Consider the following 27,997-nt stretch of genomic DNA (forward strand, 5'->3'; position numbering starts at 1 on the left):
TTACTAACATTAACAGAAAATGTAAGTTGAAGCAAGTTAAATATAACTGGCTGGGTGTGATGGCTCATGCCTGTAATTCCAACACTTTGGGAAGCAGAGGTGGGAGGATTGCTTCAGTTCAAGAGTTCGAGACCAGCCTGGGCAACATGGCGAAACTCTGTCTTTACAAAAAATGCAAAACTTTGCCGCATGTGTTGGGGTGCGCCTGTAGTCCCAGCTACTTGGGAGGCTGAGGTGGGGGGCCCACCTGAGCCGTGGAGGTTGAGGCTGCAGTGAGCTGTGATCCCACCACTGCACTCTAGCCTGGGCCATAGAGTGAGACCCTGCCTCAGGAAAAAAAAAAAGAAAAGAAATAGAACAAACAAGGCACATTGTCATTTCCCACGTTCTTTGTTCTTAATCCCCTATCCAGGAACACATTCTCCCTCTCTCTGGCTTTTGGTTTTGTAAAAGTCTCAGTCTGTGCCAGTGCCCAGCTGCTGAGCTCATGGACAGCAGCAGCCTTCCTCGCTGGCGTATTCGATTGCCACAGAACTGTGGCCTTACCCAGCACTTCATGCTTCCTGCCCAAAGTAGAAACTTTTAGCATCGCTTTCCCTACGTGGTCAAAATAGAAAAAGAAAAATCCCAAACAGTCTCTGTATGCGTCTCTTCTTTTCCCCGTGCCTTGTCCATGGTGGTGGACTGTATCTAGTAGGCAGAATGTTTGCTTTTCCTTCTTACATCTCCCCACCTTGCCTGAGGGCTAATGGAACTGACTAGGTACTTGCTACAGAACGTTCCTGTCTTGTCCTGCTGAACATTCAATACTGAAAATAAGGCAAAACTTGTTTTTCCTAAAACCTTTAGCCTTCTCTCCACCCAGGGTGTCCTGGCAGCCACACCAAAACACTAAGGCCATTCTCCCGGTCTCATGACTTCAGGCGTTTCTAGAATGAGACTGAGTTCAAACTGGCCATTGAGCGTTCAGCCGTCTGGCTCCCCTTCTTCCCTTCAGTAGCCACAGGAAGGAAGACCTGGGGCTGTTCATTCAAGCAGGGCTGAAGACGTGTCTTCATGTTTGGCCAGAGGCTTGTTTCTCTCTGCCTGGCTGGCTGGGTCAGAAGCTGGCTTGGTGCTCCGTGGCGACAGTGTTGGAGGCTGTGGTGGGAGAGGGGCTGTGAAGAGTTTTGCGTTCCAGCTCCCTTCTGGCCCGAGGAGGCGGTGGGCTGCAGGAAGGTGCTGGAGTGCAGGTGGAGCCGCCCTGTGTTCACCCACCAGGTGTTTATCTCTGTGGATGATCTGGAACCCCCGGGGCCCCAGGACCCTGAAGATTGCAGACCAAAACCTGAGCAGGAAGCAGGAGCTGGGACTCCGGGCACCACGGTGGTGGAGCAGCAGCATTCCGTGGAGTTCGACTCTCCAGACTCAGGACTGCCCTCCTCTCGCAATTACTCCGTGGCCTCGGGCATCCAGTCAAGCCTAGATGAGGGGCAGAGCGTGGGCTTCGAAGAGGAGGACGGCGGTGGGGAGGAAGGCTCCAGTGGGCCCGGTCCTGCAGCTCACACTTTGACGGAGCCCCAGGATCTCAGCCAGGAGAAGCCTTCTCAGGCCGGAGAACTGGAGGCCGGAGAGGAGCTTGCGGCTGTGTGCGCGGCTGCCTACACCGTGCGTACCTGCTCCCCAGGCGCTGTTCCAGCCGCCCCAGAGGCCCTCCTGACATCCCAGAGCTGGGGAAGCGTTGGTGGGGTGGAAGGCGGGGTGCCCTGACTGCCCTGGAAGGGAGTTCTGAGCCCATTTCTCAGCATCCCCAGAGGACTCACTCTGGTCTCAGGGTTCCCTGTTTTGCTGCATTTCTTGGGGCATCACCTCCTGCCCCCATCCTGGGAAGGGCTGCCCGGTCTCACGCCTGAGGGCCCTCCACTCTTCCAGATAGAATTACTGGACACTGTGGCCTTAAACCTGCACCGCATAGACAAGGATGTGCAGAGATGTGACCGCAACTACTGGTACTTCACGCCCCCCAACCTCGAGAGGCTCAGAGACGTCATGTGCAGGTAGGTGCCTTGTGGGGCGGGGCTCAGAGTGGGAGGCGGGACCCTGCCGCGCCTGGAATGCTTTTTCCCTGCACACCCCTCCCCCGCCCCTCTTCACTCTTAGCGGGTCTACCGACCTCCACTTCAGCCACACCTCTAAAGGAAGCTTTCCCTCATCCCCGCACCCCCACCCCACATACCAAGCCTGTCGGCCTTGTCTCTCCCTAAGTCGGAGTGCCTTGGGGGGCCGGTGGGTTGTTCCCCGTTGTCTCCCTGTCGGGGGTGCACAGTACATGCCTTAGGGTCGTGGAAGGGCTGACTTCTGGGCAGCAGGTGGCTCTGGAGGCCGTCTCCCCTGGGATCCGGAGGGAAGGAAGAATGGGGCACAGCCACAGTGACTCTCTCCCCTGCCTTTCAGCTACGTGTGGGAGCACCTGGAGGTGGGCTATGTGCAGGGCATGTGCGATCTGCTGGCGCCTCTCCTGGTCACCCTCGACAATGGTGAGGGATGGAGGGACATGGGACTGGGCTGCATAAGCTGGAGAAAGGACAAGAGGGTGGCCAGGTCTGGAAGGGTGGGAATGGGAGCTGGCCCTGTCCCCTGCGTCTCCTGCCCTGCCAGCTTCACTCCTGTCTCCCCTCAGATCAGCTGGCCTACAGCTGCTTCAGCCACCTCATGAAGAGGATGAGCCAGAACTTCCCCAACGGGGGTGCCATGGACACCCACTTTTCCAACATGCGCTCCCTCATCCAGGTGAGGCCGGTTGCCACCCATGGGCATGGGAGCAGGCAGTGCTGGGCTGGTCCATCGTCCACAGGAAGGCTAGGGAGCATTCCAAAAACATACTTGACATAGAAACTTAGTTTCTTTCATTTTAAAAGACATGGTTTCAGCCGGGCAAGGTGGCTCAGGCCTGTCATCCCAGCACTTTAGGAGGCCGAGGAGGGCTGATCACGAAGTCAGGAGTTTGAGACCAGCCTGGCCAACATCGTGAAACCCCATCTCTACTAAAAATACAAAAATTAGCTGGGTATGGTGGCTCACACCTGTAGTCCCAGCTACTTGGGAGGCTGAGGCAGGAGAATCACTTGAACCCAGGAGGTGGAGGTTGCAGTGAGCCAAGATCGCACCACTGCACTCCAGCCTGGGTGACAGAGCAAGACTCTGTCTCAAGAAAAAAAAAAACAAAAACCAAAAACAAAAACCCATGGTTTCAGTTAGAAATTGAGGAGGAGTGTGTGTGTGTGTGAATGCTCGTGCCCATGAAAGTTCTGGCAAACAGTAGGGGTTGCTGATGACATCAGATACCCACAACATCCTATAACCCTAAAAATAATGCAGCCCAGAGAGATGGGTGATGGGAGGGGCAGCAGGAGCAACCCACCCTCCACAAGGAGATCCGAGGGGGAGAGAGTGCACCACGCGGCACAGGGCAACAGACAGACCCACTGCCAGGTTGGGGATGGCCTGCATCCCTGGGCGTGAGCAGAGCGTGAGTGGTGGCCAGAGGCAGCATCGGCTCAGGGCTCAGCCTCTCTCCCTTTTCCCACCCACATAAGATCCTGGACTCAGAGCTATTTGAGCTGATGCATCAGAATGGAGACTACACCCACTTCTACTTCTGTTATCGCTGGTTCCTGCTGGATTTTAAGAGAGGTAAGAAGTGGGTTGGATCATGGGGCTGAGGTCAGGGGCAGTGAGAAATCCCTCTTCCCCAAAGGCAACAGTTGTCAATCCTAACTGGACCTTGGAACCACCTGGGGAGCTTGAAAAACTCCCAGTACCCTGGGCCCCACCCAGCCCAGACTCATCAACTGTGGCTGCCTGGGCCTATGTGTTCTTAAATGCTCCCTGACCAGACACAGTGGCTCACGCCTGTAATCCCAGCACTTTGGGAAGTCAAGGTGAGAGGATCGCTTGAGCCCAGGAACTTGAGACTAGCCTGGGCAACATAGCGAGACCCTGTCTTTAATTTTTAAAAAAGAAAGAAAAAATTAGGCTGGGTGCGGTGGCTCACGCCTGTAATCCCAGCACTTTGGGAGGCCGAGGCGAGCAGATCACTTGAGGTGAGGGGTTTGAGGCCAGCCTGGCCAACATGGTGAAACTCCGTCTCTACTAAAAATACAAAAATCAGCCGGGCATGGTGGCAGGTGCCTGTAGTGGAGGCGAGGTTATAGTGAGCTGAAATTGTGCCACTGCACTCCAGCCTGGGCAACAGAGCCAGACTCTGCTCAAAAAAAAAAAAAAAAAAAAAGAAAAAATTAAAAAGAAAACAAAATTTCCCTAGGTGCTTCCAAAGTGCCACCAGGGTTGACAATTACAACTCTCATAGATCATGGTTTGGGAAACTTTTTTCAAACCAAAGCATTCCTGAGCACCAAGATGGGAGGCCTGTGACAGAGCTGCCCGGCTGAAGTGCAGGAAGAGTCTGCAGGAACCCAGTGTGCAGAAATTACCCAAGAAAAGGATGGGGCCTTGGCATGGGGTACAAAACCCCCATTCTTGAGCCAGGCTCTGTGTAATGGAGAGAATCCCAGGACTTTGGCCCCTGACGCTCTGACTCCTCACCTGGCTCCATTTAGAGGCCCGTGAGCAGCCAGCCAGGCCAGCCAGTGTCAGCCCCAGCCCCAGCCCCAGCCTCAGCCTCAGTCCCAGCCTCAATCCCAGCCTTAGCCCCAGATATGTGGCTAGGACAGGTGAGCAGCAGCCGCTTACTATCCCCAGAACTGCTGTATGAGGATGTGTTTGCTGTGTGGGAGGTGATCTGGGCAGCCAGGCACATCTCATCGGAGCACTTTGTCCTGTTCATCGCCCTCGCCCTGGTGGAGGCCTACCGAGAGATCATCTGCGACAACAACATGGACTTCACTGACATCATCAAGTTTTTCAATGGTACGAGCTGGTCCAGCCGTCCGGGATGCCCTGAGCAGAGGTGTGGAGGCCCCCACGTCTGCCCCGCACACAGTGGAGGGTTCTCAGGAATTCTGGGGGCCCTTCCCCAAAGGCAGGGATGTCAAGAATCTAGCAGAGCAGATGGAAACACAGCAGGGTAGTCAGCCACCTCCTAGCCTGCTGCCCTTTCTCTGGGCCTCCCTACAGCTCTCCACGTTTCCCCCCAGAACGTGCTGAGCATCACGATGCCCAGGAGATCCTGCGGATTGCCCGGGACCTCGTCCACAAGGTGCAGATGCTCATAGAGAACAAGTGAGCTGGGGCCAGGAGGCAGCAGCCGCGCAGCGCCTGGACCTCAGGCGCCTGGGCTCCGGCAGGGAGAGGTGCAGGGGAATCACCGCCCAGACCTCCCCAGCCACCAACCGACCCCACCTCTGTTCCTAACAAAGTGATTGTGAGCCTGGATCCGACTCCCGGCAGTGCTGACCCTGCAGGGCAAGTCAGGGGCCAGGATGCCCTCAGATCAGGGCTGGGATGGGAGAGGTCAGCCTCGGAGCAGCTGCCTTGGGGGACACACCTGCTCTGCTCCCCTCTCACACATCTGGGAATAGCCCCACTGCCACCTGCAGCCTCAGCCTGGACTGTTGCCCATGAGTGAACCTGGGGCCCCATAGGATTAACAGGGGCTATAGTGGCCTGGGCCCTACTTAGCTGGGGTGGCAGAGGGCGAGAGGCTCTGTGCTGTGTCCCTTCTGAGGGTCCCTTTGCAGTCCCAGTATATTGTGCGTGCACCAGCCCCAGCTGGAGCAGCCAGAACTGCTGCCAGTTTAGGCACCTGTCCTGGGTGCGGGAGACCTGGGCCGCCTTCAGGCCGCTCCCCCGAGATTCTGGGGCAGTCCAAAGATGTGGGCCCTGGCTGGGAGCAGCCCACTTCAGCAGCACTGCCACTGCCTTTGGCCACCTGAGGTGACCCCCAGGCCTCCCCGGCCCTGTACGGTGTACCTCTGTGTATCTGTACAGCCTCGCTCCTGCCACCCCACCCTTGCGCTCTGCATTAGGGACTTCTCTGAAAACCACGTGTAAGTGATGCTCTTGTCAGTGGATGATCTGGAATGCGACTGGAGCACTTGCTCTGAGGAACCCCAGGGTGACTGTGTAGGGGAGCAATCCGGTCACAGCCTCCCCTCCGAGACAGGCCTCGGTTCTAGGGCAGCCCATTATCTGTCGCAGACATCTGCCACATCCCTGAGACTGCGGGAGGCAGGGGATGCATGGGTGTCCCCATCCGTCCCTGGTGAGAAGCAAGGCTAGCTCTGCCTTTCACATGCTTCTCAGGATGCCAAGAGGCCTAGGAACCCAGAAACCCCCTTGGAGGAGCTGTGTGCATGGGGGTGCCAGGAGGGGCATAGCTCCTGCCCCTAGGCCTAGGCATGCTGCTTGCTCGGCCACCCCCACTTCCTCCTCCACCCCAACACATGCAGGCTAGGCCTTGCTCTGGGACCTGAAAGCCCTGCCTGGGGCTGGGGCCTGTCCAGCAGCCACCAAAGTCTGGCAGACTTTGTGCATTTGAGAAACATGACAAACGGCCCCGCAGCCCTTCTGCACCCAGCACAGCCTGCCCAGCCCAGCCCTGCCCCCGGGCACTGCACAGCCTGTCTAGGGGCCAGATCACCCCATTGTCCATCCTTGTTGTCCATGAGTCCTTGGCCTCCACCAAGCACGTGTGGCCATTGTGTGCCTGCCGTAGTGACTCCGTGGTTTTGTGAGGAGCAGAGTGTGTATGGTTTTTGCCTCAGAAACTATACTCTTCTGTGTAACAGACCAATAAATAGCATTTGTCAACACTGGAGCCTCTGGGACTGGACACTGAGAGACCGCATGCCTTCTTTAAGCTCCACAGTTGGCCAGCCCCAAAAGGCGAGGATGGCAAAAAACTAAAGTTTCCAAGAGAAAGGTACTCCAGCCGCCAGTCTGGAGGGTGTGGGCTGGTCAGGAAGTCAGGGTGATTTGATAGCCAAACCTCAAGTACTCAGCGCCCTTGAGGAGACCTCACCCCAGAGTCATGGCCCCATCTCACGACCAGTGGCCCCTCTAGCCTGTGGATGAGAGAAGGTCCCTGTCCCATCCCTACCCCCTGCCTGCCCTCCTGACCAGGCTGCAATGAGAAGCTGGAGCTTGACTACGCCACTGCAGCCGGTGGCGACGGAGCTGCCCCTGTGGGCGTGGCTCTCACCCCCTGAGCACTGTCTGAGAGGCCTGAGGGGAGTGTCAGGAGTGTCCGGAGGAGTCAGACCCTGCTGAGCTATAGACAGGCCCAGCTGTAACGGGTCTCCACCTCTCTTCCTGTCCTTCCCCAACCCGAGTGCTACTGATCCCATCGTCGATGGCTCCGGGGAGAAGACACCAGTCACCCAACACGTTTTCTATCCTGGAGGACAGTGGCTTCCTGGACATTAGGGCCTGTTGTCCACTCACTCAAAGCTGAAGACCCCAGCCCATGGTCCTAGCAGGCTGAACCCAGCTTTATTACACAGAGAGAGACAGCCAGACAGAGTCTGTCTGGCTGTCTCTCCCACAATGGAGTGCAACGGTATGATCATGGCTCGCTGCAGCCTTGAACTCCTAGGCTCAAGCGATCCTCCCAACGCAGCCTCCCAAGTAGCTAGGGCTACAGGCGCACCACCATGGCTAATTTTTGTATTTTTTTGGTAGAGGCAGAGGCTCACTGTGTTGCTCAGGCTAGTCTTGAACTCTGGCCTCAAGCAGTCCTCCCATCTTGGCCTCCCGAGGTGCTGGGATCACAGGCTTTAGCCACTGCACCTGGCCCTGAATCCAGCTTTTAGAAAAGAATGCAGACTAGTGGCCAGAGCTACCCAAAGAAACCAGGTGGCGCAGAGAGAGCTCTGGGACCAGGGAACTTGATAAGCCCTTCAGGTGAACACCCCCGACCCGCCAGCCGACTCTGTTGCCCGGAGGAGTCAGAATCCCCTTTGCCGTGACCACCTAAAGGAAGTTTCACCTGGCCTGGGAGTAACCCAGTTCCTTCACACACTTCCATCCTGTCCTACTCCCCCCGACTACTGGACTGGGATCCTGGGACCAGAGGGGATCCCACAGCTTTTCAAAACGATGGGACAGCTCGGGCGGGAGAGCAAGCAGCACAGTGGGCTCTCCAAACACCATCTCAAGGAACCTTCGCAATCTGGAAGGTTAGGGCTTCCTCTTCCAGAGCACGAGCTGGTAAATGGAAGCACCTGGATTCATACTTGATCTGACCACAGGCCCCTTTCTCACAAGCTCCAGCTGAGCCATGGGTGAGTGGGAGCTTTGAGTACAGCTTCTGCCTAAAGATTTAGTGACGGCCAAGTCATCACTGCCTGGGGAGGGTCTTCATCTGTGTTCCCAGTGGGCACAGGGCCTGGCACTGAGTATGCACCCAGAAGGGTTAACCCTAACCCTACCCCTTCCCTAAAGCGACACTTAGTGGGCTAATGGAAGTGACCCAGCTCTTCCAGGAGCTACCAGCAGAGGGAGCCCGCGTCTCACAAGTGAAAAGGGCAGGCGCAGTGGGGAGGACTGGATTCCGAACTTTCATTTTAAGTTTTAAAAAATTTTTTGAGACAGAGTCTCGCTCTGTCTCCCAGGCTGGAGTGCAGTGGCACGATCTCGGCTCACTGCAGCCTCCGCCCCCCGGGTTCAAGCGATTCTCCTGCCCCAGCCTCCTGAGTAGCTGGGATTATAGGCATGCACCACCATGCCTGGCTCATTTTTGTATTTTTAGTAGAGACGGGTTTTTGCCATGCTGGCCAGGCTGGTCTCGAACTCCAGACCTCAGATGATCCGCCCACCTAAGCCTCCCAAAGTGCTGGGACTACAGGCATGCGCCACCGCGCCCGGCCTGAACTTTCTGAAGTCAACCCTTCTCTTTCAGAGAACAGGACCCAAGACATCACTCCCTTCCTCAAGGGTAACCCCTACCCACCCCACCTCAGGAAGAGATGCAGAGTCAGTCTCCCCTGTGGGGACTGGGAGTCAGACAGGCGCCGTCAGGGTGGAAATGAGAAACTGGGCCCCCTTGCCCAGCCTGGTCTCCAGTAAGGCCCAGCTAGTGGCTCCCTGACCTCACTTCCCACACTGCCTCCTCCCGAGACAGCCTGCCCAGGGAGAGAAGACACGGCCACAGGGACAAGGGGCTTCCAGCCCCGCTGAGAACACAGCTCTTTGCCCCTGACCTCCAGCCTCTTCTTCCCCTTGTTCCTTTCCCTTAGAGGACAGCTTTATGGACTCCCCGGCTGACCTGTCATAACTACACCCCCAGAGCAGCTCCTCAGGAAGCTCTCACCCTCTATGCCCAGATCCTGGGGCAACTCCCCTGTACCTTTTTATTGGATCCGAGTCTAGGACTGGCCCCAGGTGCCACAAAGGTGGCAGATGCTGGGTAAGAACTCTGTGCCCAGTTGAGAGGTCTGACTGCAGCTCCAACGAAGTCTCCAGCTAGCCGTGTGGCCTCAACAAGTCACTGGGCCACCTCAATCCTGTTTCCTTATCTGCCAAAATGGGGCTAAGTCTTGCTTATTTACTTCACTTAGCTGTTGAGAGATGAAACAAGATAATGCTTGTAAAATGGTCTGAGGAAATATGAAGCTTTGCAGAAGTTTCACACCGACCAGAACTGCCATTTTCAGAGCGGCGGAGGCACCAGCTCAGAGCCGCTTGAGGACTCTGCTGGGCAAACAGGGTCGAGACAGGTGATCTCGCCGCTCCTGCCGCATGCTTCCCCACAGGCCTCAGCCTCCTTTTGCAATAAAATGACCCAGATGCTGCAGGCTGGCAGCTCCATCTCAGGTTTCAGTGCAGGTTTATTTCGGTTTTATATTTTATTCCAGGCAAGTGCTTATTACATGGATAGTATTCATGTCTCGGTAACTAAAGTCTTGGAGCATGAACAGCCACTAGAATACAGTTCAATAGTAAAAATACAGTATGTACAAAATTAGGGTTTTTGTAGTTTTTGTTTTTTTTTCCCACACAGCAGATATACCCAAACACATAAAAATCTCTACAGTCTGGGGTCGCTACAGTTTATATTTCAGGAAACAGAGACACAGTGGCCGAGTCCTCACTGTAAACAAGGGCCACCTCTTTGGGGGTTGGGGGTGGGACCCTGGGATGGGGGGAGAAGCAGCTGTTTCTGGAGAGAGAAGGGGTCGTGGTGACCCCCCAGTTACCCTCCAGGCATTCCCTGCCTTCTTTGGCCCCCGCAAGGAACCAACCTCCCCCTCTCCCCGAGGTAAGGACTCCCAGCCAGTGAGCCACTCTGAACATCAAAAGGTAAAACACGCATGAGAGGTAAGATGTGTGCGTGTGTGTGTGTGCGCGTGTGTGTGTGTCCCAGGCTAGAAGGGCTAGGGAGGGAGGGCCAGGCGGTCCCACAGGGTGAGGACAGATGTGGTCCCGACAGCTCTCAGGGGGAGAAGCCCAAGGAAGGGCTGGGTGGTGGCTGCCCACTTGGGCACACAGCATCACAGCGTTCACAAACGACAACAAGAACAACAGCAACACCCATCGTCACCAATCTGGACATAGTCATTCGGCACTAGATTTGCAGGCCCCCACTGCTGGGGGACAGGGACGGGGAGGGGCAGCGGGTGGATGATGAGGTATCTGTGCAGGCCCGGGGGCCACTGGCCTCAGGATGCAGGGAGAGGTGGGCAGGCTGAGGGGAGGGGCGAGCTCCACGACGCTGCTCTAACTGTCCCATGGGTCAGGCCTGCCATCACTGTCACAATGGGAATAGCAAAGCTGGCTCTCCCAGAGCCAGGGGGTCTGGCAGAGGTGGCTGTGCTGGGGTGGGCACAGGGCTCAGCCTCTGAGGGTGGTGACCTGGTTTGTAACTGTCCCTTTACCCACACCAGGAGAGAGAAATAAGGAAACAGTCCCCTGGGAGGTATCCAGGACCAGGAGGGAACGGGAAGGGAATTCTTAGGCATCTAAGGATTCTTTATTTCAAGAGAAAATCTATTCAAGACCTTTGCTGACCTCCTCTGTGCCTGCAGGGCACTCCAGAAAATCCTCAGCTCTGTTCCCTCCCTCCTGTCCCCCTCACCGGCCCAGGCCCCTGCCCCAGCCCATCAGTGTGAACTTCACACCCAGGGACACTGGCTTCCTCCCGCTACACTGAAAGGCCACTGGTGAGTGTGCGTCCAGGTGGGGAGCCGAGCGTGTCTGACACAAAGCCACTTGTAATAAACATCCACATACAAGGAAAGGCCAAAGCAGGCTGCCCAGAGGCAGAGAAAGCCACACCCTAACACAGAGCCCCTGACTCCTCCCCCTTCCACGCTCAGCCCTGGCCTTGACCCAACCAAGGACCTCTTCTCAGAGAAAGGTGGTGCTGCTCAGCAGCTCCCCGGGGAGGGTCCATTCAAAAGTGTCCCCTGGAGAAGTGGGGTGTTGAGGGGATGGGAGGACAGAGGCAAAGGGGCTGGAGCAGAAGCAGCAGCCCTAGCTCCAGCCCTCTGTTCTGTACAGGTCCCAGGGTTGGTCTGGGGACACGCTTAGGACTTGGCTAAGCCGCTGGGTTTTTACCTTCCTGATGTCTCAACGATGTGGCTTCTATGCTCCTGGAAACAAGACCAGATGCTGGTCCATGTCTCCCAAACTGCAGGAGGCATCCAAACCCACAGGCCGCCAGGCCCACCTGTCCCTTGGAGGAGTGCCCAGCACTCAGCAGAGGTCAGAGATCAGGGGCTGAACGCAGGACAGCGCCCCTCTTTGCTGCCTTCTGGAAGCCAAGAGCCAAGCCCAAGGCTGGGGACTGGGGACAGAGGTCCAGTGGCTCTCCTCCCATCCAGACCCAGGCTGCAGGGGACGGGGAAGGGGGCAGGACAGCCGAGTCCCTCCTTCCCCACCTCAGCCTGCCCTCCTGAGGTCCAGAGCCCAGTGGCAGGGAATGGGTTGAGGGCACAGGAAGCTTGGCAGTGGCTGGGTTTGGTTTATTGTTGGTAGAGAATCATTTTAAGTAGTTTCTACGGTAACGAATCACAGTGACTGCAATCGGGTCAGAAAGCCCCAGGCTGGGGCCCCACCTGTCCGGGTGGGACTCCAGACCAGCCACTTCCTATGATCTGTCACCTGTGCTCAGAGCAGGGCCCCTTATCACCCCAGTCAGCAGCTTTCTGGGCCAAGTGGCTTCAGTTCTGCTTCCCCCATTTCCCCTCCAAAGGCCTGGGAAGAGAACACCGAGGCTCCAGAGGAAAGCCGGGGGCCTGGGCCACCTCACCAGACAGCAATAGCAGCAGCAGCAGCAGCACAGGAAGGCGGGGCAGGGCAGGGGAGAAGTCAGGGAGCGTGACGTCCACATCGCACTGATTTCTGAGGGTAGGGAGGGAAGCAGGAGCGGCACTGGAGCTGGCACTGGGCCGGACAGGTGGCACATTCCATCAGAGTCTCGCATTTTCTCAGAGTCATCTTACCAAGTCCTAGCGCAGCAGGGTGGCCCCCTGCCCTGTGCCCAACTTCCTGGGTGGCCCTTCCCTCCCGTGGCTCAGAGTCTTTGCACCCCCTTCCCTTAGGAGGCCTGGGGGTGGGTGGGGGGGGCTGGCCTGGGCCTGGCTGGAATGTGTGGAGCTGGTGGGTGAGAGAGTGGGGGACAGGTCCCCGTCCCTGTCCCCACTGGGGGCCTCTGAGTGGCCTCGTCCTCAAGCCAGCTTGAGCGTGCTGACTGGGAAGGAGGGCATGGTGACCATGGTCACAGGGTTGAGCACGGTCTGGCCCACCAGCTGGGGGTGGTGCACCACCTGAGCCCCCACGGCCGGCTTCGCCATGACAGTAGCCGGGGGCCCCAGGCCAGCTGTGCCGTTCACTTGCTGGTGCGAGAGGGTGTGGGCGATGTGGCTCACTGCCACGGGCTGGCTCACTGCCACGGGCTGCGGGTACAAGGGCAGCTGGGAGCCCAGGTGGGCCACATGGTTGAGGGTGGCAGGGTGCACGGTGATGTGCCCAATGGGGGGTGTGGCAGGCGCCAGCTGCACCGCAGGGCTGGGGGCCGAGGGGGCGATGTGGGCGATGTGCTTGCCGCCTGGCCCCTGCAGAACGTGGTTCACAGTCTGGATGACTGAAGCGTGAGTGGTGGCTGTGTGGGCGATGACCGTGGAGCCACCCCCAGCCGTCGCCACCAGATGGGCTGGAGCTGGCACCAGTGTCTGGGCAGGGGCAGCCGGTGGGGGAGGAGGGGCTGGCAGGGGGGTCTTCTGCTGTGGCTGCTGCTGCTGCACGGGGAGGTGGGCAGGAGATAGGGCCACGGAGTGGGGGTGAGGGTGTGGGTGTGGAGGCAGAGGCGCAGGGGTGGTGCTGGGGGGTGGCAGAGTGGACTTCAGCAGCTCCGGCTGGGGACGATGGCTCAGCTTAGGTGGGCCCAGGCCCGCCCGGTCCTCCTCCATATCCTCGTCTATGTTGTCCTCACCCTCTGTGGGGAACATGGGGCAGGGAGCAGGTCAGAAGGGCGGGAAAGCAAGTGGCTGGAGGCGTAGACGCTCGTGGGGGTGTGGGAATGTGATGGGGCTGGGGCCATCTTTTCTAGCAGGCAAGAGCCTGGCCAGGGAGGCTGGAATTTAAGGTGTAACATCTGAGGGCTGTGGGGCCAGCGTGGGGGCTGGGGCTCACCAGAGGCGGTGGAGGTGGAGGCCTGGTCATCCTCTGGCTGGCCCGTCTGCCGCAGCACGCGGTCAATCTCCAGTACGTCCATCCACTGGCTCAGCTCGTGCTTGAGCTCTGCCAGCCGCTGCTGCGTGGCAATCTTCTCCCGCGCCAGCCGCTCCATTTCATGCTCATATTCCTTCTCCTTCCTCTTCAGGGACTGGGGCACAGAGTAAGGGACAGCAGGACACCCTGAGCAGCAGCCTTGGGGCCCAAAGCCCCCACAAACCTCTCCCTACCAGCTGGCCCACAGAGACAGGTCTGTGGCAACCAGCGGGCCCAGCCTGATGGGGGCTGCTGGAGACCGCATCTGTTGTGGTCCATGCCCCTGCCCAGCGAGGCCCAGCGTCCCAAGGAGTGTGGGCTCTTGGGACAGGCACCACTGAAGCAAGCTCAACCAGGTGTGCGGGTCCTTCCCTGTCCTTCACAACAACTCGTCCTCAGGGGCTTCTCCGCCTCTCGCCCCATCCCTCCTCCAGCAGCCTCTTCACTTTGCACACTTCTGCCTCGAGCTACCCTCTACAGAACCCCAGGATCCTGCGCTTCCACCTCACCGTTCACTTGTCTCCCTGGTAACTTCAACATCCTTGGAGAATGACCCACTAGGCAGTGACACGACCTCGCCCCGTCTCATCTCCAGGATTCGCCTCCCTCCTGGCTGCTGGTCCCCAACCTGCTCCCCGCACCTGCTCCCCGACCTCCTGGGCGACTCTCCACTGTGCCCGCCTGACGATTCTCGACAAGGTTCCACCTACACACTGCTCCCCATCACCCTGCCCACTGCCCTCCAGACTCCCTGGGCTGAACAACCCCCATCCATGAGAAATGGCTCTTGCATCCCATGACCCAGCCCCCTCCACACTCAAAGTCTTTCCCATGTTCCAACCCGGCACTTCATCAATCGCACTGTTTCAAGTCTCACAGACCTCCCTGCTGGCAGCTTTTCGCCCAGGCATGTCATGACCAATGTGTCCACCAGGCAATGCCGACACGTGTCCTTGCTGCCTCCCGAGTCCCTTTCTTGGCCTGCTCTCGAGCTCCTAGCTTCCCAGGCTTACTGGTCGTGTCCAGGTGCGGGACCCGCAGGCTTTTCACACACACAACTCACCAGCCCGCCTTGGTTTCCCTCTCTGAACCCCGTCTGCCCTCATCACACACAGATCCTCCTCCCTTTGCCCCCTAGATTTTATCTGCCCATGCTCCAAGACCACATCTGAGCCCCTACCTCCCCCACTGTCCTTCTGTCTCCCACATCCTCCTGCCTCCAAGCCCTTCCGGGCACCGCACCATTTTTTCCGAGGCTGGTTTGGATTTGGGGTGGGTTTTGGTTATATTCCCCTCCCCCACTCTCCCTCAATTTTCTTTTACTGTTTGTTTTTTTGAAACAGTTTCGCTCTTGTTGCCCAGGCTGGAGTGCAGTGGCATGATCTCGGCTCACCGCAATCTCTGCCTCCCAGGTTCAAGTGATTCTCCTGCCTCAGCCTCCTGAGTAGCTGGGATTATAGGCATGCGCCACCACACCCGGCTAATTTTATATTTGTAGTAGAGACAGGGTTTCTCCATGTTGGTCAGGCTGGTCTCGAATTCCCGACCTCAGGTGATCTGCCCGCCTCGGCCTCCCAAAGTGCTGGGATTACAGGCACGAGCCACCGAGCCCGGCCTACTAGTGTTTTATCTTTGATTTTCCGTCAGCCCTCAACCCTGATTCTCGCCTTTCTTGATCAACACCTTTTCTTGCCTCTGTCCCCTTCTCTCCCTTTCTCTCTCACTCCCCTCCAACCTGGGGGACAGTGGTGTGGAGGAGGAGCCATAGGCCTGAGAGTCCATCTGCACTCCTTCCTGGAGCCCAGAGGCAGGAGAAGGGGGTGGCGTCTCCAGCCCCCTGACACTGAGGGAAAATGGGGCTCTTCTCACTCCACCCCCCCCTTCCTCCCCTGCACCAGGACTGGGCCACTTCTGGGTGGGGTAGTGGGTCCCAGATTGGCTCACACTGAGAATGTAAGAACTGCAAACAAAATTTCTATTAAGTTTTCTGTCTCAAAAAAAAAAAGCCGGGGGGTGAAATGAAAAGAGCCCCATCTGCCTGGGCAGTAAATATGAGGCTGAAAGATAGGACTTTCTCAGGAACCGGCTCATACAAAGTCTCTCACATACATGCTTTGTCTTTCCGCCTCAACACACACTGTCCCTGTCCCAGCTGTGAATGAAGGTGAGGATGGCTGCGTAGTCCGTTTAGATCCCAGAGCCCACGGGCGGCCAGGAAGAGCTATGCGCAGGGTGCTTACTCAGCCCCAGGGGAAGGATCTGGAAGGGTGCTGTCCCGACTCCTGGTGACCATGTTCCTTCCCACCTCTGTCCTGTCTCTTCCCTGCATCGCAGGGAGAATCACAGTAACCCATTAGACCCAGGTTTCCCTTCTTTCATCCCCTAGGGCAGGGGACCCAAAACCCCAGGCACTGGTCCGTGGCCTGTCAGGAACAGGGCCGCATGCAGGAGGTGAGCAGCGATGGCGCTCTGATCCTGTCACATCAGTGGGACATTCGGTTCTCACAGAAGCAGGAGCCCTCCTGTGAACTGTGCACACCAGGAGTCTAGGTTTTGTGTGCTCCTTAGGCGAGTCTGACTAATGCCTGATGATGGGAGGTGGAACACTTCCATCCCGAAACCAGCCTCGCCCTCCCTCTCCATGGAAAAATGGTCTTCCAGGAAACTACTCCCTGTTGCCAAAAAGGTTGGGGATCGCTGCGCTAGGAGCAGTTTTGCTGTTTTGTAGCAGCTTTTCCTGACCAGGCCTGGCAAAGTCTCCAACCCCACCCACCAGTGAGGCTAGCTTCCCACACCCCCTCCTGCATACATTTCTGCCCTCACCAGTGACAGATGTCTCGAACCATTAGTGCCGGCAACGCATAACCCAGGTAGAACCGTGCTCTGTACTGGCCTGAAATCTAGCAGCTTGACACTTCTGTTGCCAGTCCCAGGCCACACACAGCCCTCCCTCATTCTGGCTTTAACAGTTTCTCCCCATTTTCTGCTAGAAAGACAGTAGGAAACTCCCTTGCCCCTACACACACCTGTGTGGCTTTTCTTTTTTTGGAGACAGAGTCCCGCTCTGTCACCCAGGCTGGAGTGCATTGGTGTGATCTCAACTCACTGCAACCTCCGTCTCCCGGGTTCAAGTGATCCTCCTGCCTCAGCCTCCCAAGTAACTGGGACTACAGGCATGTGCCACCAGGCAGGACTAATTTTTGTATTTTTAGTAGAGATGGGATTTCGCCATGTTGGCCAGGATGGTCTTGAACTCCTGACCTCAGGCGATCCACCCGCCTTGGCCTCCCAAAGTGCTGGGATTACAGGTGTGAGCCATGGCGCCCAGCCTGTGTGTGGCTTTTCACCTGGCTCTGAGGCTCTAACAAAGGGCCCTAGGTGAGTCAGCTCTCACTTGAACCTGGCTGCTGGGGGCTGGAAGCAGCAGTCCTGAACTCAACCCACCTGTGGGTAGGATATAGTTCTGGGCCAGGGAGTGACATGAGTCAAAAGCTTCCCCTTCTCACCTAGTCCAGTTCTTCACAGGCCTAGAGGCCCCTGGAAGGTTTCCCCAGGATCTAACTTTAACCCACATTGCTTCATTCTAAACCCATTTCCTTTCTGTGACTACCTGGATGCACGGTTTGGTACCTATTTTTCTTGTCTCTGTCCACTTTACTGTGGCTGTCTTCAAACCTTTGACCACCTCCAAGCCACTCTGGATTCTGGCTGGGGACCACTGCCTTCTTCCCACAGCTTCCTGCTCTCAGCAAACAACCAAAGCCCCCAGTCTACACAGCCCCACTGGTCTCTTCAGGACCAGCTCTTGACTCTGCCCGTCTCTGAGTGACACCCTCCTGACCATGTTTGTGTTTGTTCTTAGAAACGGAGGTCTCACTCTGTGGCCCAGGCTGTCCTCGAACTCCCTGGGCTCAAGCGCTCTTACTGCCTTGGCCTCCCGAGTAGCGTAGCTGGGACTCAGATGCGAGCCACCGTGCCTTTTATTTCCAAAAAGCATCCTGTTCCCTCCTGCTGGAGAAACTGGGCTGCCCCTGGGCTCTTGGCCTCCACTTTGCTCCTTGCCACCCAGACTTATCCTGCAGGTTGAGACCTCAAAGGTCCTTTCCTCAGGAACAACTATCCTCCCTCCCCAGAACAGATCCCACCGCCCGGTCCCTATTATGCCCATACGGCCGTCTTCTGAGAATGACTTGTTCACCATCTGCCACAAGACCCAGTCTGGGAGGGTGGAGACCCAGGCTTTTTTACTTGCTCGCCACCATTCTCCCAGAAGCAGAGACTTCGCTAAAAGCACCTCAATGAATAAATGAATAAATGGTTTGTAGACAGGCCTTTGACTTTCCTGCTTCTGTGACCAGCACCAGAATGGGTGTCCCTTCTGGACAGCCTGAGTGAGGCCCACCCCGGCTCCTACTTCACCGGGCCCAGCTCCTCAAGAGCTTCCTTCTGCGGCTGCCGCTGAGTCTCCTTCCGATTCATTTCCAAACCCACACGTTACGCAAGGCGCCCTCTGCAAGTAGTATCTGCAAAGAGGAACTCGCCGTGCCGTCCTTCCTATTTCTCAAAAATAATAGCTAAGCGAATGTCGGGAGTGCAGTGAAGTGTCTGCATGAACACCCTCGGCCAGACCTGCGACTAAACTGCAACCAAGCCCACGTCCTGCAAAACCGTTCCAGAAATAAACCACCGGCCTGTCGCGGCCTCCGGGGCCCTATCCCGCTTGGCGCCCCGAGGCCCCACCCCGAAGCACGCGCGCACCCACGCGGCCGCGGCTTCCCTGCGTCACCCTCGCCGGCTGCCCCGCCCTCCGCGACTCGAGAGCACCGCCCCCCCCCGCTGCAGCCAATCCGCGAACCCGGCCCCGCCCCTCCCGGCTGCCCGGAAGCTGCCTGGAGGCGCGCCAGCCCCGCCCCCTGGCCAGGAGGGCGGGCGGAAGGGCGCGTTCGCGGGAGGCTGGGAGGGAGCTGCCCGCCTAGAGCAGTTGCGAAGCAGCACCTCAGCCCCTCCCTTAGCAAGTCAGGCTCCGGTTACCTCAGGGCTGTGACCCCGCGGTCGAGGCCGGGGGAGGGGCGGCGCCCCGCGGTAGGCTCCTCGCGCGCTGGACCCTCCTCGCCACCCCTCCCACGGGGCCCGTGACGCCGCGCCGTCCCCGGAGCTTCCTCAGAGGGTGGAAAAGGAGAGTCCCGGCTCGCCGCCCACCCCGCCCAACGCGGGCTGGGAGCCCCACGTCCCTCCATCCCCAACGGCTCCGCGGCCGCCGGCCCATCCCCCACAGCCTCCGGCTCGACGCGCGGAAGCCCCGCCGGTTTCCAGGGAAACCGAAGCTCAGGCCGCCATGGCAACTGCCTGACGTGGCGGCGCCCCCGGCCCCAGCACTGCAGAGGGAGCGACGCCCAAAGGGAGGGGACGCGCAGCCGAGAGGGCCCCAAAAAAAGGGACACCCCCTCTTCTTAGCCCAGGAGGAAGGAAAGCGTGACGTGTTTCAGTCTCGGCGGCCCCGGGGCTGTTTGCCGCCCAGTCAAATCGCAGTTTCCCCCGCCCCTGGCGTAACCCCACACTCGGGCCTTGGCGCCTCCACGCGCGCTCCGAAAGGACCTTCCTCCTTCGGGGTAAAGGGGGCTCGGCCCGCGCCGCAGCGTGGACAGGGACCACGCCCAACCCTCCCCGCAAATAGCTACAGACATTCGGGCGGAATCTGGGCTCCCGCCCAGGCTCTGCGGCCGAGGAGGCGGCGCCGGGCCGCCCCATGCCCTTCCCTCCCGCGGCTGCACCAACACGCGCGAACGGGAGCCGCCACCGGGACTCGCACCAGGCGTCACGGCGCGCGCCTCACGGCCTCGGGGACACCAAGGCTGCGGGGGCTCCGGAGCGGCGCGGGAGGGGAGCCGCGCCCTCCTCTGCGCACGCGCGCCCTCCCGGGCAGGGAGCCCCGCTGACGTCAGCCGGGCCATGTGCTCAGCGCCCGCGTGGAGGCGGGAGGGAGGCGCGGGGGAGCCGCCTGGGCGTGAGGGCGGGGCGGGGCGCGGCCGGGGGAGGGGCGGCAGAGGGAGGGCGGGGGAAGCTGTGCGGCGCCCGCCTCTGGGCCCCATACCTGGATGTACCGCAGCGCCGTCCGCAGCACGCTCAGGTTGGAGGTCTTCTTGTCATCCACGTTGGGGATGTTCCGCTTCAGGGTCTCAAAGCACTCTTTCAGATGGGCCCTCCTGGAGAGAGGGGCGAGCGCCGGTCAGCGGTGCCTGGGGCGGGGCTGGGACGGGGGGAGGCAGGACCCGGGGGAGCTGGGGCCGAGGGCCGGCGGGGCCCGGGCCGCGCGCGCGCGCGCGCACACACACACACACAGACACACACACACCTGTTCTTCTCCAATTTGTTGTGGACTTCTCTGGTTCCGATCCTGAAACCCAGACAGATAGGAGGCTCAGGGAGGAAGACTCGATTAGACGGCCTTCCTAACCTGCGCCGCCACCCCCAAAATTGACACAGGCTGTTTGTCCCCAACATTGTCTCAAAGCAGAATGGGAGATGTTCGCCCTGTGCCATGCTGCGCCCACCCCCTGGAGGGCACGTCTGTGCTCATAATCACAACTCCTGTCACCCTCCGTCCCACCAGGAGGGAGACAGGGGGGGCTCCTGGGACTCAGAAGCAGCCGGTTGACCCCAGCCCTCACCCAAGAGGCCCATACTCTGTCCAGAGGCCTGGGAATGCCATAGTCCTCAGCCTTGGAGTGCGTGAGAAAACACAGAAGCCTGGGAACAGGGAGCAATGGGACATTCCTTTCCAGGATAGAGATGGGCACAGTGAGGACGTGTTCACATACAGGGGGCACTTCTCAGCTGGGGAGGCAGGAGACACCTCTGAAGCCCCGGCCCGGGAGGGCACCTTGTCTTGCACACAGCCCAGGGGATGGGCAGCTCTCCTATCCCCCACCAGCCCGACCCTGCCACACCCCACTCACCCCCCGGGCCTCTTCTTCTGTTCACTGGATTTGACTTCTTCAGCTGGTGCCAACTTCAGGGTCCCAAGCGTGGGTGGGGGCGGCTGCTGGGGGGCCAGCTGAGGCTGGACTCCAGGGTGTGGCGCTATGGTCAGGATAGGTGTGGGGAGGGGCTGCAAAGGCTTGGGGCTGCCAGTGGCTGGAATGGTGGTCTTCGAGTCCGGCAGTAGGGGAGCAGGGGTGGGCACCTGCGGCCTGCTGGGCAGGGGGGCAGGCTCCTTAATACTGAGTCCAGGGGTGCTAACCAGGGCCGGCTGACGAGGCGCCAGGGGCAGAGGCTGGGCTGCCGGGGGCAAGGGTGGGGGTGGGGGTAGAGGCTGAGGGGAGTTGGTCACCACAGGAATAGGAATGACAGTCAGTGGGGCAGGGGTGGCAAGTGGTGGTGGGGGTGCCGGCGGGGGAGCCGGCGGAGACAGAGGCAGGGGTGGCGCCTCCATGCGGGGTTCCTCCACAGGAAGGGCATGTGCCAGCCTGGCCAGGCTATTGGCCTTCTTCTGTTCCTGCTCCCGCTCCCGCTCCAAGCGAAGCCGCTCCTGCTCCTCTACGCAGAGAGAACACAAGAGGGGGGGGGTCTCAGCGGGGCCCCAGAACTCCAGCCCTAACGCGTCCTCAGACCCTAACCCAGTCAGTACTCAGTGACACTCCTGCTCAGCGGGAGACACCACAAATAGTCTACCAGCCCAGCCAGGCACGGGGGAAAGTGCCGGGGCACAGCAGTGAACAAATTGAGCAGACCTGTTTCCCACCACCAGGGAACAGGACAGTCACGGGAGCTGACAGTCCGGGCTGCGGGCAGGACAGGCGGCCCTGGAAGGGTGGAGCAGAGCTGTCAGAGGGTGCTGCAGGCCACCTGCCAGCCTGCAGAGTGAGGAGGAGGGCGGGTGAGGGCATCGAGGGTCAGAGGCCACAGGGCCGAGGTGGGAGAGGCAGGCAGAGGCCCAGCCACCCAAGACTTCACACCAGAGAAGGGGGTGTGCTGACAGATCCCAGCTTCCGTGGAAGGCCTTTAACAATGTTTACCAAGCACTTTCTAGAGGGCAGGCAGTGCCTGCATGGCACAGATGAAGTCAGTGAAGCTCAGGGAGCAAAGTGATTTGCTGCAGGTCCCACAGCAAGCCTCCTGACCCCTGGAGGACGCTTGCCATGCTCACAAGGAAGTGCTGACGGTCCCTGGATCCTCACAAGAGCCCCACGTCACATCACAGGCAGGACAGGAACATCACCCTGGTTTCACACATGTGGAAACAGCCCAGCACTCCTGACTCCGAGGCTAGGTCCCAATGCCTGTTTTCCTCAGGGAGCATTCAACAAACACACTTAGTCCCTCTCTGACCCTTCTCGTGCTATAACTCATTTTTCCCAAATCCCCAACATCCCCCCCACCACCAGCAGCAGCGCCAGCATGTCCCGTCCTTCAGGCCTAAAGCATCCTCTGACATCCTCAGTGACACCCCGCTCAGCCTGAGACAATACAAATACCCAACCAGTCCAGCCAGGCACCGGGGAAAGTGCACCTGCCTGGTTCTGGGTGAGAGAGGGCAGCTGAGGAGGAGGAGGTAGAGCAGCGACCATTTCTCCCAAACAAGAATGGGCTGGGCTCTTCAATGGGGGCTGAGCAGGGCAGTGCACCCCACCATCCGCTCAGCATCTCTGCTGAAAGCCCAGCAGGAAGGCAAGGCCCACTCAGGAGCTGGCTGCCAACAGGGGAAGGGGAGGCACCTCCATCTCCAGCTTGCCTCGTCCTCTCCCAGGCCCCACCATTCTGGTTCCCCGGCTACGGGGCTGGCCCAAGCCCTTGGAGTCTGCAGCCCCCACTCCAGGGAGCCGCCGGGACAAGCAGCCCTCTCCTCTGGCCCCGGACGCCCGCCCCGCTCCGCTGACGAACGCAGCAGACAGCCCGGGCTGGTGGACACGCCCCAAACACCCGGGCAAGGGGTGGCGCGGGGGACTGGAGTCGGCTAAGGCCCCCTGGGGAGAAGAGCACCCACCTCCCACACTCTTACTGGCTCAGAGGCCCCAGAAAACCTGAGGCCTCAGGCCCCTTGGCCAATCAACAACTGGAGTGTGAGCCAGGCCTGCTCCCAGCCCCGCCCTCCCGCAGAGGGAAGAGGCCGAGGAGGAAGCGGAGGGGGAAGCGTCCTGGGAGGGGAAGCCTCAGTGGTTTCCCAGCAGCCGGAGTTCAGGGGCTGGGCTAGCCAGCGGGCCTCTTTCAGATCTCCCTAGCCCTTCGGGAAGGGGCGATGCCAGGCCGGTGCGGGCCTGCTCCAGTGCGGGGAGGCCTTAGGTTATGTCCGGGAGAAAACCAGCCCTGCGCTCCCGCTTCCCACAGACCGCAGTGGCCAAGCAGCCTGCTGAGTTCCAGTGACAGGGCCCTTTTCAGTCGGGCACAACCTCAGTAGTCCCCAGCCCCTTCCCCTACCCCAAGACAAGGCTCTGGATCCCAGGGCCTAACACAGACCCCGCCTCCATTCCTTTGGCTGACACAGACCTAACTTTTCATTGGCCTTCAGACATGGACTCCACTCTCTATAGGCAGAGGGACAATCAAGGCCCTCCCTGAGTCACAAGGACAGATGGGACCCTAGAGTGCAAGCCAACCCCCATTCCCTATATTTTAAAGCAACCCCAAAGCTCACCTGGGAGGTGGCAACCTCCTTCTCACCTGCCCTCTCTCACCCAGAACCAGGCAGGTACACCTCACAGGTGCCAGGAAGGACGCAGTTACACCTGGAGCAGCATGAAAAAGCTCCACAGGTGGTGAGGAAGAGGAGCTGCACCCAGCCAGATCCAGCCCACCAGAGCTTCCTGACCCTTCCCACCCAGCGGCAACCCTTTCCCTGCGCACTGGAGAACCACCAAACTGGTGGTGGCTGGTGCTCCCTGAGGAGCACCCTGCGCTTAGGCTCTTTTAAAGAATGTTCTGCACATCCACCAGACAGGGTGCACCCCCTCACATGCTTCCCTGGGCTCCACCCAGAGGCTGCCCCCAAAGAATTTAGCATGCCCCTCTGCAGTGACCCAGGGGCCAAGGCTTCAGCCCACAGTCAAGAGCATGGGCAGTGTGCTCCCTTCAACCTTCCCAAGCGACTGTGGCCCAGGCGCTCTGCACTCACAGGGCTGGGGTGGAGGAGTCCACACTGGTGGGCCCCAGCAGCCACGGGAATTCTCTCATCTGCACGCTAAACAGGGGGCTTGGTGCCTAAGGCAGGCCCAGGGTAAGCCTTGGAGAGTTGGTCAGGGGCCTCTGGACACCCCAACCAACTCCCTCCAAACAAGGCAGAAGAGTTACATGTGAGCCACCTCCATGAACACTAGGAATGACCAGGCCAGGCCCTCCGGCTGAGCACCAGGATAGCTCTGCCCTTTTCCCTCTCTCACAGGCACACACGTCTGCAGGGTCCTCATGTGAGCAAACTGGCTGGTCTAGGTCAGAAACCCATGCTTGCGGTTGAAAGGGAGAAAGGACAAGAGGATCCCTGTCCAGAGCTGGTCCTAGGTCCCAGGAAAGCGTTCTGGTCAGCAGGTTCACCTGCCATGCCCTTCCTTCCATTCGTCCTGCCCCAGCTCAGAGGACAGAACCTCAAGAGGGAGAAGAAAATGAATTCTGCTGGGATCGGTTCCGGACACCTGTACATGAGTTTTTGAGTAGATCTGGCTTTCCGCACCCACTCATCTCCAAAGACCTCTGACCAGCACCAAGAAGCTGTGACCAGGCCGCTGAACTCGGCCTAAACACAGTGGGTACTCGAACTGCAACGTGTTGATGGCGGCAGCAGGTGACTTAGTCTCTCCAAACCTTGTGCACGGTCTTCCCCTGACCTCTGTGCCCAAACGTAGGACATTCTTGGTCACCACGGGCACTCTCCACGGCCAGACCCCGCTCTGGACCACCAAGGCAACAGGCGGGGAGTGTGGGCGATGTCCCCGCCCATCACTTCTGCAAAACCCAGGCATCTGAGTCTCACATATCTCCAGTGACTCTTGACCTTGAGAGGCCGGTCGCCCCGACTAGGCCGCCGGCCCCGCAGCTCCCCCGCCCCTTGCCCGCTGCAGCTCCCCCCTTCCCCCACCCCCGCCCGCCGCGGCGGCGGCACACGGCGGCGCGCGCGCACACAACACACTACTACCTCCTGCATGACTCATCATTGAAGCAACAATAGGCAGAGAGAAAGGAAAGGAGGGCGAAGCACTCTCCACCACAACCAACCCTGCCGGGGGATTCTGGGGGGCGGGGAGGGCACAGGAGTCCCCGGGTCCTGCACACACACCGTTCCAGAGCCGAGGCCCTGGCAGCACCCTGGAAAAGGGAGGTCTTTCCCGCCAGCCCCTCTGCAGCACCCTGAAGCCAGGGACCACCAACAGGGCGCGTGAAGATAGGAGTCATTAGTCTCTTCCCTTTCGAAGGAGCGCCGAAGTTTGCCCTTTCTCATCCTGGCTCATTCCAGCGTGGCCCCGGGTGATGCCAGGGGGCATGGTTGGAACGTTTTGGGGGTCAGTGGAAAAATGTGAGCTCTAAATGTCTCGTTGCCCTGCGATTCTGAGGGTTTCCCTTGCCTCGGGATCAAACACAGGAGGTTAGGGGCGAGAGCCGACAGGTGAGCTCGGCTCCTCCCTCGCAGGGCAAAGGCTCTCCCTGGGAGGTGCCCAAAGGCCCGGGCTCGGGCCCAGGCCCAACCCAGCGCAAGGCCCCTTGCCAGCCCCGCCCAGGCCCCGCCCCCGGCCGAGCGCGAGGCGGTGAGGAGGGGCCGGGCCGCGCCGTCCCCAGCAGGAGTGTCCCCGGTGCACGTGGTCGGGGGCGGAGCCCGTCCACGTCACCACCCGGTGTAACCAACGGGCTCGGAACGCAGGCACACGCAACATTCCAGGCGAGAGCGGGTTTGGAACGCGCAGACACGCCACATTCCACACTGGCTAAAGCGGGGCGCAGCGAGGGGGGCCCGGGGGCTGTCCCCCAGCGACCCGCGGGCCACTTCGCAAACGCCCAATTAGCCCGGCTTTCACCCAAACCCCGGACGCGCGGCCCAGCCCAGCTCTGGGAGGCGGGGTCAGGCGGGGCTGGCCAGGATCATAAGACACGCGATGTCATTTCATTCTGCAAAGGCCGCCTCCGCCCCAAGCGGCGCGTAGATCTGCCGGGAGCGCCCCCCGCACCCTCCCCACGGGGCCAGGGAAGCCGAAGAGCTGCTCGGCGTAGAGTAGTCCCCACCCCCACTCCGTTACACACACGCCCACTCGTGTGCTATACACACGCCCGTGTACACGTCCGTTCATCTGCTCTTCCCGAGGCTCACATCACACATCCCCCGTGCACACACGCACGCACACGCGAGCCTGCCACCCCCACGCAACACCATTCCTCACCCCACCCCCCGGCTCACACATCCTCAGTGCCACCGAGGGCTCCGCTGGCCCACGCAAAAGCAGCCCCCCACAGAAGGGGCACAGGGGTGCCAGGCAGCCGGGGTAGCGCCCGCAGGAGCCAGGTCCCTCGCAGCATGTTAATGAATTCATTAATTAATTTCATTGCCCACATCACCCCTCCCCGGGCGGCGGCTCTCGCGGGGAGCCGTGCGCTGCTAGGCTCCGTAGGCCGCCCGGGAAGGGGCCCTGTCCGCGGTTTCGCGTGGGTTCAGGGACCGGGGTCACTCGCTTCCCCTTCCCCAGTGCCCCAGGGGCCCAGCCCGGCCGCTCACCACGTGCTCTCTGTTGTTGCTGCGCTTGCCATTCCAGGAAGCGGGCCGCCTCCAGTAGCGTCTCTATGCTCATCGCGCCGAGAGCTGCCGGGGGCGCGCCGGGGCCGAGGCTGCGGCCCGCGAGCCGGGCACAGGTCAGGCTGGCGGGCAGGCAGGAGGGAGGGATCACCTCCGGGGGGCGACAGGGCTGGGCGGCGCAGCGCACTCCACAGGGAAGAACGGGGGAGCACGGGGAGAAAAATCAATGTCTCTCAAAATATTTGCAAAATATAAAATTGCAAATTTAAAAAAATGGGATGCAAAAAAAAAAAAAAAAGGCGGCACTGCCTCCCTTCTTCCCCTCCCTCTCTACCTCCCTTCCGATGCCTCCCGCCCCGCGGCCCCCGGGAGTCCCGCCGACAAGAAAGGGCTTTGCAACAAGATGGCGAGGAGGCACCGACACACACAACAAGGGAAGGAGCCGCGCTGCCCCCGGCCGCCGCCCCCGCTACTACACCGGGGCCACAGCCAAAGCCCGGACCGGAGCCCCCGCCCGCAGGGCCGCGGCGTCTCGCGAAGGGAGGGGCGGGTCCTGCGCTGCTGGCCCCGCCCACCGGAGCCGGCGCGCGCACACGTGGCCCGGACAGGGAGGGAGAGGTCCGAGCGCGGTGTGCGCGCCGCGGTTCCGCTTTCCTGCTGGCCCCGCCCCGGCTGCAAGCCACAAGTTGGGCCGGGGCGGTGCGTTTGGGTCGTTCACCATGAAATCTGTCCTGCTGGAGGGAGGGAAGGGTGAACAATTCAAGATTTAACAGAGTTCCAATCAGGATATTCCGGGTCAGGGAAACCTTGGGAATGGCAGAAACTGGCCTGACCCTGGGTCTCCACGCTCCACCCACTCGCGACCTAAATCCCGCAATCGCCGGGCTGTCGCAATTCCCCCGGGATCCGCCCCTGGGCGGAGCTGCCGGCGGCTGGAGACTGTCAAGAGAACCAGTGGACGGAGCGGAGCGGTAGTCCGGCTCCGCGTTTTGTCTCCGTTCCTCCCCCCGCAGTGCGTTCGCATCCTATTAGGCGACGTCACCGGGCCGCGGGCCAATGGGCGGGCAGGACAACACGGCATGGAGCAGCTCCACATGGACACCCCGCGCCGCCAGCCTTCGGTTTAAAGGGCCAGTGTCTGCAGGTCACATTCGCGGGTGCGGATGGGGCCACTGGGCGAACCCAGGGTGGGATGCCGTAAGGGGAATCCCGCAGTCGTGCCCTGGCCTCCCCATTCCTTTTCACCACCCTCCATTTAAAACCAGGCCTTTATCTTTCCTTCCCCCAGACTCCAGTCTTTGTCCACGCGTATTCGATGTGGGTGGAGATACGGACTGTGCCACCCCATGGGCCACCCTTTGCTCTGGGGCCGGGGCCGGGGCGGGGAACACGAAACGCCCGCAGCCCAGACCGGGGGGCGTGGCCCAAATCGGGAACAACAACGTGGAGGGCGGAAGCCCGGCCCTCCCCGCGCCTGGCGACCGGCGGTGGGCGGGGCGCGGGGGCGGGGTCCGCTGCGGCCGGCTGGAACCGCGCTCCCCAGAGTGAGGGACCCCGTCGCCCGCCCGCCCGCCCGTGTCTTCCTGGCTCGAGTGTTTAGGGGAGCCCGGGTGCAATCGGAGAGTTAGCTCTTTGAGGCCG

The 27,997-nt window shown here is 60.0% G+C and overlaps 2 protein-coding genes and 1 long non-coding RNA gene across 6 annotated transcripts in view; 2 read left to right on the forward strand and 1 right to left on the reverse strand.

The window, feature by feature from the left end:
* The window catches only part of SGSM2 (small G protein signaling modulator 2), a 44,380-nt gene extending 37,628 nt beyond the window's left edge, over positions 1-6,752 (forward strand). For 2 of the 3 annotated variants that reach the window (XM_055258409.2, XM_055258412.2), the window contains 7 exons: positions 1,261-1,647; positions 1,912-2,036; positions 2,434-2,516; positions 2,660-2,769; positions 3,576-3,672; positions 4,741-4,908; positions 5,136-6,752. In XM_055258409.2, the coding sequence (XP_055114384.1) occupies positions 1,261-1,647; positions 1,912-2,036; positions 2,434-2,516; positions 2,660-2,769; positions 3,576-3,672; positions 4,741-4,908; positions 5,136-5,224 (1,059 nt within the window). In that variant the 3' untranslated portion in view covers positions 5,225-6,752. The remainder of the gene's footprint in view (positions 1-1,260; positions 1,648-1,911; positions 2,037-2,433; positions 2,517-2,659; positions 2,770-3,575; positions 3,673-4,740; positions 4,909-5,135) is intronic. The other variant, XM_055258413.2, reaches the window with a different exon arrangement.
* A 2,997-nt stretch (positions 6,753-9,749) lies between these two features.
* On the reverse strand, positions 9,750-26,796 carry MNT (MAX network transcriptional repressor). 2 transcript variants are annotated; one of them, XM_055258426.2, is made up of 6 exons: positions 26,339-26,796; positions 20,607-21,186; positions 20,003-20,044; positions 19,742-19,853; positions 13,573-13,765; positions 9,750-13,375 (listed from the first exon to the last, which is right to left on the reverse strand). In XM_055258426.2, exons 1-6 carry the CDS (start codon positions 26,409-26,411, stop codon positions 12,609-12,611), a joined length of 1,767 nt encoding a protein of 588 aa, XP_055114401.1. In that variant the 5' UTR covers positions 26,412-26,796; the 3' UTR covers positions 9,750-12,608. The 2 variants fall into 2 exon arrangements, with proteins under 2 accessions (XP_055114401.1, XP_055114403.1); XM_055258428.2 differs by lacking the exon at positions 26,339-26,796 and adding an exon at positions 21,797-21,949.
* On the forward strand, positions 18,560-24,693 carry LOC134735309 (uncharacterized). The gene is made up of 3 exons (XR_010118390.1): positions 18,560-18,732; positions 23,326-23,585; positions 24,026-24,693. It is a non-coding gene; the product is annotated as an uncharacterized lncRNA (long non-coding RNA).
* Positions 26,797-27,997: the final 1,201 nt, after the last annotated feature.

The sequence above is a fragment of the Symphalangus syndactylus genome, chromosome 20 (assembly GCF_028878055.3).
Source record: "Symphalangus syndactylus isolate Jambi chromosome 20, NHGRI_mSymSyn1-v2.1_pri, whole genome shotgun sequence".
In the NCBI taxonomy this organism is placed as follows: Eukaryota; Metazoa; Chordata; class Mammalia; order Primates; family Hylobatidae; genus Symphalangus; species Symphalangus syndactylus.

Excerpts from the sequence above, each read along its gene's own strand:
- MNT (XM_055258426.2), bottom strand. The coding sequence starts at position 26,411 with ATGAGCATAGAGACGCTACTGGAGGCGGCCCGCTTCCTGGAATGGCAA. Across the intron at positions 21,187-26,338 it reads GCAACAACAGAGAGCACGTG|AGGAGCAGGAGCGGCTTCGC; the intron begins GTGAGCGGCCGG and ends CTCTCTGCGTAG. Across the intron at positions 13,766-19,741 it reads CGGCGCTGCGGTACATCCAG|TCCCTGAAGAGGAAGGAGAA; the intron begins GTATGGGGCCCA and ends TCTGTGCCCCAG.